This window comes from Coregonus clupeaformis, unplaced genomic scaffold (genome assembly GCF_020615455.1).
Source record: "Coregonus clupeaformis isolate EN_2021a unplaced genomic scaffold, ASM2061545v1 scaf0847, whole genome shotgun sequence".
Lineage (NCBI taxonomy): Eukaryota > Metazoa > Chordata > Actinopteri > Salmoniformes > Salmonidae > Coregonus > Coregonus clupeaformis.
In genome coordinates this window covers 132743-145489 of record NW_025534302.1, presented here as the reverse complement: position 1 = coordinate 145489, position 12747 = coordinate 132743, and the positions used below count along the sequence as shown (strand labels likewise).

At 42.3% G+C, this 12747-nt stretch overlaps 1 protein-coding gene across 1 annotated transcript; it reads left to right on the top strand.

The window, feature by feature from the left end:
- Positions 1 to 2016: 2016 nt before the first annotated feature.
- Positions 2017 to 11001, top strand: LOC121561861 (zinc finger protein 436). Its single transcript, XM_041874298.2, has 2 exons — positions 2017 to 2666; positions 9694 to 11001. Exons 1-2 carry the CDS (start codon positions 2243 to 2245, stop codon positions 10548 to 10550), a joined length of 1281 nt encoding a protein of 426 aa, XP_041730232.2. The 5' UTR covers positions 2017 to 2242; the 3' UTR covers positions 10551 to 11001.
- Positions 11002 to 12747: the final 1746 nt, after the last annotated feature.

The following is a 12747-nucleotide window of genomic DNA, read 5'->3' as shown; positions in this document are numbered from 1 at the left end:
TTCCGTTTGGCCACTCTACCATAAAGTCCTGATTGGTGGAGTGCTGCGGAGATGGTTGTCCTTCTGGAAGGTTCTTCTGACCATCGGGTTCTTGGTCACCTCCCTGACCAAGGCCCTTCTCCCCCAATTGCTCAGTTTGGCCAGGCAGCCAGCTCTAGGAAGAGTCTTGGTGGTTCCAAACTATTTCCATTTAAGAATGAAGGAGGCCACTGTGTTCTTGGGGACCTTCGATGCTGCAGACGTTTTTTGGTACCCTTCCCCAGATCTGTGCCTCGCCACAATCCTGTCTCGGAGCTCTACGGACAATTCCTTCGACCTCATGGCTTGGTTTTTGCTCTGAGATGCTCTGTCAAATGTGGGACCTTATATAAACAGGTGTGTGCCTTCTTTCCAAATCATGTCCAATCAATTGAATTTACCACAGGTGGACTCCAATCAAGTTGTAGAAACATCTCAAGGATGATCAATGGAAACACGATGCACCTGAGCTCAATGTGGAGTCTCATAGCAAAGGGTCTGAATACTTCTATAAATAAGGTATTTCAGTTTTTTAATTTTTATACATTTGTTAAAATGTCTAAAAAACTGTTTTTGCTTTGTCATTATGGGGTATTGTGTGTAGATTGATGAGGAAAATGTTTTATTTACTCAATTTTAGAATAAGGATGTAACGTAACAAAGTGTGGAAAAAGGGAAGTGGTCTGAATACTTTCCGAATCCACTGTAGCAAATGCACCATACACAGTTTTAAGGGCCATCATACTCTGTAAGGGCCGCCAAATGAGCAGCGACTCTCCTCTGGGTGTAAACTTAGTGGATTTGGAAACTAGTTCCTAAGTAGAATGCCCCCCCGCACACAACATACAGAAAATGGTGTATGGTGCAATAAATTAAACGTCCACCATTTAGGGTTGAAAAATAATGACAATAGTTTATAGAAATGCTTTTAATTATTCTTTGTATGACAACTAGTATAACATATATTGATAATTGTGCACATTTTCCATAATTTTCGCCCTAATTAGTCATTTTTACAAAGTATACGTGACACATTAGTTCTTAGTACCACACTAAATATAGGTGTACTTGATATTGCATGCCCAGCAGAGAAGTACTCCCCACCCCGCTTTTACATCGGCACAAATAATCATTTTCCCCCTAAAGTGCTATATTTGTACCATTTGGTGTCCAGGCCCCCCATTTTAAGTTGTTTGACCAGAGTAAAATGCCAGCAACACTCCGTAACACTCCGAGCCCCATGAAATGACACAATATATACATTCTACAGACCCTACTGAGTATTCACTACAATACTTTTACTGCGGCACCAAGAATAGTTTTTTCTCTATAAGCCAATATGAATTCCATATACAGTGATTCACATTGGGGGCATTTATTTCACCTTGGAACATGTTTTAAAACCCACATTTTAATAAAAATATTAACAAATGTGAATCAAGGTTAATGTTTAAATAATTCGTTTTCATATATCATCAGTTATTGGCATGTTTCTACTTTGATGTGGGGGACGTTTATTTATCTAGTGCTGCGTTCAAAACAAGTTCCCGAGTTGGAATTCTGAGTTGGATGACCGTTCAAATCAAATTTTCCCAGTCGGAGCTCGTTTTTTTTTCTCAGTTCTCCCAGTTGTTTTGAACGCGGCATAGAACTGTACCGCAGAAATTGAACGTTTATCGCATAGGTATAGATGCTGCAGAGAAGTACTTGTGTGTATGAGATTTTACTGCAGAAGCGTTACAAGGTGTTTTGAACGATAGTGTAACGTCCTCCCAGGCTGCTGGCCTGTTGTAGGATCAGATAGGTCCAAAGTAGTGGAATAGTGATGAGGTTTTAAAGGGTGTAGGGTTAGTTGGTAGGGCCATTTGTTTACAAAGTGTAATGAATTCATACTGCAGAGTAGGCTGATACACAGCCATGCAGTAGGTGGCGGCATGCACCGGTAACATTTGTTTGCGGACCGCCAAAATACCAAAGAAGAAGAAGAAGAACCTGCTCTAGTCGGCCATTTCGTGAGCTTGCTAGCCAACGTAGCCGAAACATTGGAGCTCTTTAGACACTTTCGGTGATTATTAGCCACTGTGTTTTAAACACACTTCTGTCGTATCTACTAGTTACCCCTTTTAATAGCATATGTACGTTGTTTTTGTTAGTCAGCTAGCTGGCTTGTTAAATTAGCAGTAGCACTAAGCTAACGCTAACTAGCTAGCTAACGTCCTCGACCATGAGTTCACTGAGCTACCCCCCTCCTGCTAAAGAAGAGGAGGTCTGCTGGACGGAGAAAGAAACTCCCGTGAAAGAGGAGACGGAAGAGGAGGCTGTTACAGTTAAACAAGAAGTAGAGGATGAAGCTGTTACATTGAAATTAGAAGAGAAAGAAGTTACGGTGAAAGAAGAGGAAGGTGTTTTCAGAGTGAAAGAGGAGGAGGATGTTACTGTGAAAGAAGACTGGGAGGAAGAGGAGGATGCCGTTTTTGGAGTGAAGGAGGAGGAGGGGGAGATGACTGAGGAAGACGATTTTGGATTGAAGGAGGGGGAGATTACTGTCACAGAGGAGGAAGACGATTTTGGAGTGAAGGACGGGGAGATTACTGTCACGTTAGAGGAGGAGGAGGAGGAAGAGAAGACTGGAGATCTGATTAACACCAGTGAGTACTGTCATTAAAACAGGGGCACAAACTCTGCTGTTGTTGAATTGTGTGGCTTTAAACGGGCATTCTACACTTCAAATCAAATGTTATTGATCGCGTACACATATTTGCAGATGTTATCGCAGGTGCAGCGAAATGCTTGTGTTTCTAGCTCCCAATAGTGCAGTAATACTTAGCAATACAAAACAATACATACAAATACAAAACATTTAAAGAAAGAAATTAAGAAATATCAGAACGAGCAATGTCAAAGTCTGGAATATAAATATATAATGGTGTGTATGGACAGTATATTAATAAAAAAGGTGGGTAAAGCATTAGTAAATAGGATGAGCAATAACTAGAATACAGTATATACATATGAAGTGGGTAAAACAGTATGTAAACATTATTAAAGTGACCAGTGTTCAAATACTATGTACATAGGGCAGCAGTCTCTAAGGTGCAGGGTAGAGTACTGGGTGGTAGCCGGCTAGTGGTGACTGTTTACTTTCTGATGGCCTGGAGATAGAAGCTGTTTTTCAGGCTCTCTGCCCCAGCATTGATACACCTGTACAGTCTCCGCCTTCTAGATGGTAGAGGGGTGAACAGGCTGTGGCTCGGGTATTTGATTTCTTCTCAGCCTTCTTGTGACACCGGGTGCTGTAGATGTCCTGGAGGGCAGTGTGCCCCCGGTAAGGTGTTGGGCAGACCGTACCAGGCGGTGATACAGCCCGACAGGATGCTCTCAATGGTGCATCTGTAGAATTTTGTGAGGGTCTTAGGGGCAAAGATGAATTTCTTCAGCCTCCTGAGTTTGAAGAGGTGCTGTTGCGCCTTCTTCACCACACTGTCTGTGTGGGTGGACCATTTCAGGGCGTCAGTGATGTGCACGCAGAGGAACTTTAAACTTTTCACCCTCTCCACTGTGGCCCGTCGATATGGATGGGGTGCGCTCTCTCTGCTGTCTCCTGAAGTCCACGATCAGCTCCTTCGTTTTGTTGACATTGAGGAAGAGGTTATTTTGCTGGCACTACTCCGCCATGGTTTTCACCTCCTCCCTGTAGGCTGTCTCGTCGTTGTTGGTAATCAAGCCTACTACTGTTGTGTCGTCAGCAAACTTGATGCTTGAGTTGGAGACGTGCGTGGCCACGCAGTCATGGGTGAACAGAAAGTACAGGAGGGGGCTGAGCACGCACCCCAGTGGGGCCCACGTGTTGAGGATCAGCGTGACAGAGGAGTTGCTGCCTACCTTCACCACTTGGGATCGGCCCGTCAGTAAGTCCAGGACCCAGTTGCACAGGGCGGGGATCAGACCCAGGGCCCCGAGCTTAGTGATGAGCTTGGAGGGCACTATGGTGTTAAATGCTGAGCTATAGTCAGTAAACAGCATTCTTACATAGGTATTCATCTTGTCCAGGTGGGATAGGGAAGTGTACAGTGTGATGGCGATTGCATCGTCTGTGGATCTATTGGGGCGGTAAGCAAATTGAAGTGGGTCTAGGGTGACAGGTAAGGTAGAGGTGATATGATCCTTGACTAGTCTCTCAAAGCACTTCATGATGACAGAGGTGAGTGCTACGGGGCGATAGTCATTTAGTTCAGTTACCTTTGCTTTCTTGTGTACAGAACCAATGGTGGCCATCTTGAAGCATGTGGGAACAGCAGACTGGGAAAGGGAGAGATTGAATATGTCCGTAAACACACCAGCCAGCTGGTCTGCACATGCTCTGAGTACGTGGCTAGGGATGCCGTCTGGGCCGGCAGCCTTGCGGGGGTTAACATGCTTAAATGTCTTACTCACGTCGGCCATGGAGAAGGAGAGTCCACAGTCCTTGGTAGTGGGCCTCGTCAGTGGCACTGTGTTATCCTCAAAGCGGGCGAAGAAGGTGTTTAGCTTGTCCAGGTGGGATAGGACAGTGTGCAGCGCGATGGAGATTGTGTCGACGTGGATCTGGTGAACGAGAGCTCACCATCCTCGTGAGCAACGGTGGCGTTTGCTCTGTGTTTTCCCTGAACCGGGTCGAAGACGGTGTTTAGCTTGTCGGGGAGCGAGGCCTCGGTGTCGGCGACGTGGCTGGCTTTCCCTTTATAGTCTGTGATTGTCATACGTCTCGTGTCTGAGCCCCGTTGAATTGCAACTCCACTCTGGTCCCTGTACTGTTGTTTTGCTTCTTTGATTGCCTTATGGGCAATTCCATAATAAGGTCAACCTGAGCATGAAAAAACAAAATAGCTAATTTCCTAATTAAACTACTTTCATAGTTACCTTGAATGTGTTTTAAAGTACAGACTACAGTTGGCCTTAATATTTTCCAAATGTAATGTTATTGTTACTACAAGGTAGGAGACAAAGTCTCAAAATAAGGCTTTTCAGTCAACCTGATTTCATAGCTTTTGGCTCACATAACTTATTTTGGTCTTCACATCTGTCCCTGTGTTTCTGAGCAAGTCGGAAGGTTAATGAAACAATATCAAACACATTTTTGTCCATTGAGTGCTAGTATAGAATTTTACAATCTAGTAAAGATAGAGTGCTGATTTGGACAGGCAGTGGCACATCTGTGACGTTCTTGAAGAAAAGTTATTGTAGATGCGTTTCGAGTATGATTGAATGCAAACTTTCTATGCAAAGCGAACTTTCATCAAGGGCGTACACTTTGAACACATCGACTGCATCATTGCGCAAAATAGTATGCAGCATCATCTAGATATGTGCAACAAAAGTTCAACATTCACCTTCTGCTACCATTTCTGTCAAGCCATCTACATTTACATTACATTTACATTTAAGTCATCTTATCCAGAGCGACTTACAAATTGGTGCATTCAACTTAGGATAGCCAGTGGGACAACCACATCTTGATCACAGTAAGTACACTTCTTCAAACAAGCAGCTGTGAGCAAAGTCAGTGCAATCAGGGACAACTACATCTCGATCACAATAAGTACTATTACGCATACAGTAATGTCTACGCATACAGTTTGACGCAGACGTTTTTATAAATCCAATGTATGCACCATGCAAAACGCACTGTCTCTGCAACGCAATGCTGCAAAGCTAACGCAGTGTTCCGTTGGAAATGAATGTACTTCTGATGTATCAAAACGCAACGACACAGTGGGTGTGTTCTAAAGCGTGAGGTGACGTGTAATTGGTTGCTTTTCTCTCTGTTAGTATTCGTTCTAAGCGTAATGGATGTGACCGTTACGGACGCTTCATAACATGATCAATGACTCACTAGTCAGCATCACTGCATAACGCAATCATGATACAAATGTTCATGCACTTCCTACTGCTTCCGAAGAGTGTTTCATGTTAGCAAGCTAGCAGGCTAATCTATCTGTGCGAGTGATCCATTTTGGGTGTACTCACGTCCTCATATGAACTGCAACGATGCGTTGTTCTGCTAACCACGTCACATGGCATAATAAAGGTCTTAAATTCATAAACATAATTAAGGTCTTACGAATCCATAAGGAACTTTCACGAGTGAACTTTGATAGCCAATGCAATAACTATTCCCACGGGGGGCCAGTATGAAAATGTATGCACTCACTAACTGTAAGTCGCTCTGGATAAGAGCGTCTGCTAAATGACTAAAATGTAAATGTAAACTATTCAAGATACTGGTGATTTCTTGGTTCTTTGAGGTACACTGCATTTTCAGATGACAAAAAAAGTATTCGGATGAAGTTTGGTGAAGAAATCTTTAATATATAAACACTCATTTTGCGTCACATCCATAACGGAGAATGTCACATCCATAACGGAGAATGTCACATCCATAACGGAGAATGTCACATCCATAACGGAGAATGTCACATCCATAACGGAGAATGTCACATCCATAACGGAGAATGTCACATCCATAACGGAGAATGTCACATCCATAACTGAGAATGTCACATCCATAACGGAGAATGTCACATCCATAACGGAGAATGTCACATCCATAACGGAGAATGTCACATCCATAACTGAGAATGTCACATCCATAACGGAGAATGTCACATCCATAACGGAGAATGTCACATCCATAACGGAAAATGTCACATCCATAACGGAAAATGTCACATCCATAACGGAGAATGTCACATCCATAACGGAGAATGTCACATCCATAACGGAGAATGTCACATCCATAATGATGAATGTCACATCCATAACGGAGAATGTCACATAGATAACGGTCAATACAGTTTTGGAAGAATGCTGCCATCTATCCATGTTTTTTTGGTTTGGATAAGTTATAATCGTCATAGTGGGAACAACATCCTCTATGCACTTCCTGATGAACTCAGTCACAGAGTCGGTGTGTACGTCAATACTATTCTCAGAGGCAACCCGGAACATTTCCCAGTCCGCATGATCAAAACAAATCTCGGCGCATAGATTCCGATTGGTCAGACCAATGTTGAACAGTCCTCTCTTTTTTTTATGTATGGACGGAAATGCACTAAAGTGACGTCGGACTGAATTCCATTAATGGGCAAAATGGTAGGCTATCGATGCAGTGCCTACAGCAAATGTAGTCTAGGCATTCTGTGGGATATGGGCTAGTCTGCTACTGGCCTAATGGTGTGTAATGGAAGACCAAATGTATTTTTTAAAATTTGTTTATTGTGTTACAAGATATTGATTGGGCTACTATTTCAGAGCGGTAGCATAATTCTGCAACTCACAGCCGATGAATAGGCCAATGGGAAACTGGATTCAGGGGCCGGCCCGCTCATTGGGCAGGATTAGGCGGACCATAAATGGCGGCAGATTGACAAGGGCGGCATTTTCTGAGCTAAACTGACCAAGACGCACCTCCAACGACAACACAAAACCTCACATCATTCTGCCAAAAATACAATGACAATTTCTCTCATCCAGTGGCATATGATTTTACAGGCTCCTAACCAACTGTAACTGTGCTTTTTTTTTTATTTATTTTTTTTCGCGTCGTTTGTAACTTATTTTTAAACGTATTTTGTACATAATGTTGCTGCTACGGGCTGCCTTCTGAGAATCCGTACTATTGGCCAATGTGCAATCATTGGAAAACAAAATGGATGATCTACGATTAAGACTATCCTACCAGCAGGACATTAAAAACGGTAATATCTTATGTTTCACCGAGTCGTGGCTGAACGACGACACGATAATATAGAGCTGGCTGGGTTTTTCGTCGGCATCGGCAGGACAGAGAAGCTACGTCTGGTAAGACGAGGGACAGGGGTGTATGTCTATTTGTCAATAAAAGCTAATGTTAAAGAAGTCTCGAGGTATTGCTCGCCTGAGGTAGAGTACCTCATGATAAGCTGTAGACCACACTTTCTACCAAGAGAGTTCTCATCTACAGTACCAGTCAAAAGTTTGGACACACCTGCTCATTCAAGGTTGTTTTTTTAAGAGTGTGCAAAGCTGTCATCAAGGCAAAGGGGTGGCTATATAAAGAATCTCAAATATAAAATATAATTTGATTTAACACTTTTTTGGTTACTACATGATTCCATATGTGTTATTTCATAGTTTTGATGTCTTCACTATTATTCTACAATGTAAAAATAAAGAAAAACCCTTGAAAGGTAGGTATTACAGACTGGTTCAGAGAGAGGTTGAAAATGTCAGTGAAGACACTTGTCAGCTGGTCAACGCATGCTCTGAGTACGCGACCTGGTAATCCGTCTGGCCCTGCGACCTTGTGAATGTTAACCTGTTTAAAGGTCTTACTCACATTGGCTATGGAGAACGTAATAATACAGTCGTCTGGAACAGCTGGTGCTCTCACTCATGGTTCAGTGTTGCTTGCCTCGACTCGAGCATAGAAGGCATTTAGCTCGTCTGGTAGGCTTGCGTCACTGGGCAGCTCTCGGCTGGGTTTCCCTTTGTAATCCGTGATAGTTTGCAAGCCCTGCCACATCCGACGAGCCTCAGAGCCGGTGTAGTAGGATTCAATCTTAGTCCTGTATTGAATCTGAGATCTTGCATGGAGCCCCAGACCGAGGGTGATTGACCGTCATCTTGAACTTCTTCCATTTTCTAATAATTGCGCCAACAGTTGTTGCCTTCTCACCAAGCTGCTTGCCTATTGTCCTGTAGCCCATCCCAGCATTGTGCAGGTCTACAATTTTATCCCTGATGTCCTTACACAGCTCTCTGGTCTTGGCCATTGTGGAGAGGTTGGAGTCTGTTTGATTGAGTGTGTGGACAGGTGTCTTTTATACGAGTTCAAACGGGTGCAGTTAATACAGGTAACGAGTTCAAACAGGTGCAGTTAATACAGGTAATGAGTGGAGAACAGGAGGGCTTCTTAAAGAAAAACTAACAGGTCTGTGAGAGCTGGAATTCTTACTGGTTGGTAGGTGATCAAATACTTATGTCATGCAATAAAATGCAAATGAATTACTTAAAAATCATACAATGTGATTGTCTGGATTTTTGTTTTAGATTCCGTCTCTCACAGTTGAAGTGTACCTATGATAAAAATTACAGACCTCTACATGCTTTGTAAGTAGGAAAACCTGCAAAATCGGCAGTGTATCAAATACTTGTTCTCTCCACTGTATGTGAGATAATAGATGACCAAGACATAAGGTTCTTTCTGCCTCCTCCTCCTCCGTCGCGCCGCTCGCCTGCTCTTTCTATTCCCTAATGCGTGTTCAGTCTTCGGTCTGTTGCGTAAAAAAATAAAAACTTTTAAATGTTAAGACACTTTTTCTATTTGTCACATCCCTAGTTTATACAAAGCCCCTTTGTTTCAAACCAAATGTTGGACTAGAAGCATGGGGTAATAATGTCTAAATATTATTTACCAGTGGAGATTAGTTTAGGAATTGCCTGGCTGGGCTGTGGGACAGTGAATGGAATTGTCAACAGGCAATACACGTGGATTATCGTGATTAACTAACAACTATCAACCATTCAGCATTCAAGATCCAAATTTATCATTTTATGAGGGATTAGTCTGGATTAAACCTCATAGGAAGAGTTTTTAATTATGTGGAGGTTTCATTTAGGTCTGTTTTAACCAAATACTCTGTTTGTATTTGGCAGGAGAGAGACCAGACTCTCACTCTGACAGCGGGAACAGTCCTTCAGGGGAACCAGACCCAGAGACGTCCAAACCAGCGAGACAACACCACACCTCCCATTGTGGAAAGAGTTTTAAGCGGTTATGGACGCTGAAAGAGCATGGGAGAACACACACACGAGAGAAGCTTCATCACTGTTCCGACTGTGGAAAGAGTTTTACCCGGTTAGGACACCTAAGAGCGCATGAGAGAACACACACAGGAGAGAAGCCTTATCACTGTTCCCGCTGTGGAAAGAGTTTTACCCGGTTATGGAACCTGAGGACGCATGAGATTGCACACACAGGAGATAAGCTTTATCACTGTTCCCACTGTGGGAAGAGTTTTACCCAGTTAGGGCATCTAAGAACGCATGAGAGGACACACACAGGAGAGAAGCCTTATCACTGTTCCCACTGTGGAAAGAGTTTTACCCAGTTAGGGCAGCTGAGAACTCATGAGAGGGCACACACAGGAGAGAAGCCTTACCACTGTTCCCATTGTGAAAAGAGTTTTCCCCGGTGGGGGAGCCTGAAAAAGCATGAGTGGATACACACACGTGAAAAGCCCTACCAGTGCTCCTTGTGTGAAAAGAGTTTTACCCAGTTAGGAAACCTGAACCAACATGAGAGGACACACACAGAAGGGGATAAGACATACCACTGCTCCCAGTGTGAAATGAGTTTTACCCGGTTAAGGTATCTGAATAAGCATGAAAGAATACATACACAGGAGGAGAAGACATACCACTGCTCTCAATGTGGAAAGACATTTTCTCAGTCAGAGGACCTGAAATCACATGAGAGAATAGAGGCACTGTGTTCTGACTTATGTTTTTGATTGAGAATGTGTTTTTGTGTATGCCACACAAAACCAAATTGTATGAAAGCTTTCAAAAACAAAATTGGCCTACTTTTTTATTTTTTATCTCGAGACATTTTGTTTTGATTAGGAACTTTGATTGATTAGATAGTATCAACCCTTAGATATTCATTTTATGATTTGGATCTTTCAAAATGTAAATTATTATATAGATTATTGGAATTTGCATTTCTTTGTTTTAACCTTAATCTCTTGAATTTAGTTGTGTTTCATTGCATACATGTTTGTACTATTCATCAAGTTAAAGGTGCATGAAAATGTGATGACGTTGTTCTGATAGCCTTGATAAGATGTTGACATGAAAAATATTCACTTCCTCATTATTCCATGTCAGAGAATACACAGCTGCTGATTTGTCAAAAGGTTTGATTAATGCAAAATATTTTGTCTGAAAACAATAAAATGTGGAAACCCAATAGTTAATTATATACATCTACATGATATATTGTTACACCATGTAGGAGCAGTATAGACCTAGTCTGGTCATTATATACATCTACATGACGTATTGTTACACCATGTAGGAGCAGTATAGACCTAGTCTGTTCATTATATACATCTACATGACGTATTGTTACACCATGTAGGAGCAGTATAGACCTAGTCTGTTCATTATATACATCTACATGACGTATTGTTACACCATGTAGGAGCAGTATAGAGCTAGTCTGTTCATTATATACATCTACATGACGTATTGTTACACCATGTAGGAGCAGTATAGACCTAGTCTGTTCATTATATACATCTATATGATGTATTGTTACACCATGTAGGAGCAGTATAGAGCTAGTCTGTTCATTATATACATCTACATGACGTATTGTTACACCATGTAGGAGCAGAATAGAGTTCCACTACAAGACCAAAAGTATGTAGACACCTGCTCGTCGAACATCTAATTTCAAAATCATGGACATTAATATGGAGTTGGTCCCCCCCCTTTGCTGCTATAACAGCCTCCACTCTTCTGGGAAATCTTTCCACTAAATGTTGGAACATTGCTGTGGGGACTTGCTTCCATTCAGCCACAAGAGCATTAGTGAGGTCGGGCACTGATGTTGGGCGATTTGGCCTGGCTCGCAGTCAGCGTTCTAATTCATCCCAAAGGTGTTCGATGGGGTTGAGTTCAGGGCTCTGTGCAGGCCAGTCAAGTTCTTCCACACCGATCTCGACAAACCATTTCTGTATGGACCTCGCTTTGTGCATGGGGTTATTGTCTTGCTGAAACAGGAAAAGGCCTTCCCAAACTGTTGCCACAAAGTTGGAAGCACAGAATCGTATAGAATGTCATTGTATGCTGTAGCGTTAAGATTTCCCTTCACTGGAACTAAGGGGCCTTGCCCGAACCATGAAAATCTGCCCCAGACCATTATTCCTCTTCCACCTAACTTTACAGTTGCCACTATGCTATAAGGTGGCAACTGTAAAGCCAGGTGCCACTGGCTATAAGGTGAATGCACCAATTTGTAAGTCGCTCTGGATAAGAGCGTCTGCTAAATGACGTAAATGTAAATGTAAGCTAATCATACAAATTAAAAATTAAAACCATTATTTAAAAAAAATGCCTTAAAGTATTTGTTTTGAGAGTTCTAATGTAACTGTCCCCACTACATCAAAAAATACTTGAATACATGTAATTTCATTCATTACTATGCTATGGAGGACTGCTCCTACTGGCGAGTGCCATATGGCCGACCCGTGGCTTGAAAGCCTCTCAATGGCCAGTACATAGCATCTGCAATCCAGGATTTATATACATCATTGCTTATGATATTGTTTGCCAGAATGTTATGAATATTTTCCTAAACTGCGTTACCCACTCCAGTCAGCAGATGACGATGTGACTCTTTCAAGTGATGTTTCTTGCTTTAACTACGTGTAATCTAGTGGACGGGACGGGAAGCTTTTTCAACAACAACATAACTACTCATTAGCTGCCTTGGTATCTTGCTAGAAAACATAAAACCAAAACATCGGGGATCTTGGAACCATTTTGTGAATATTAACCTCAGTGTTTTAGACGCACTGTGTATTTACTCCATTTCGTATATATGTTGTTAGTCAAGCTAGCTGGTTAAGATAGCGTCTAGCCGAGTGCTAGGCTATCGCTAATTAACAAGCAAGCTAGGTAGCTAGCTAACATCCACAACCA

Bases quoted from the DNA above. Each gene is read 5' to 3' on its own strand.
- LOC121561861 (XM_041874298.2), top strand. From the start codon at position 2,243: ATGAGTTCACTGAGCTACCCCCCTCCTGCTAAAGAAGAGGAGGTCTGC. The intron at 2,667-9,693 runs GTGAGTACTGTC...TGTATTTGGCAG, and splicing joins TGGAGATCTGATTAACACCA to GAGAGAGACCAGACTCTCAC.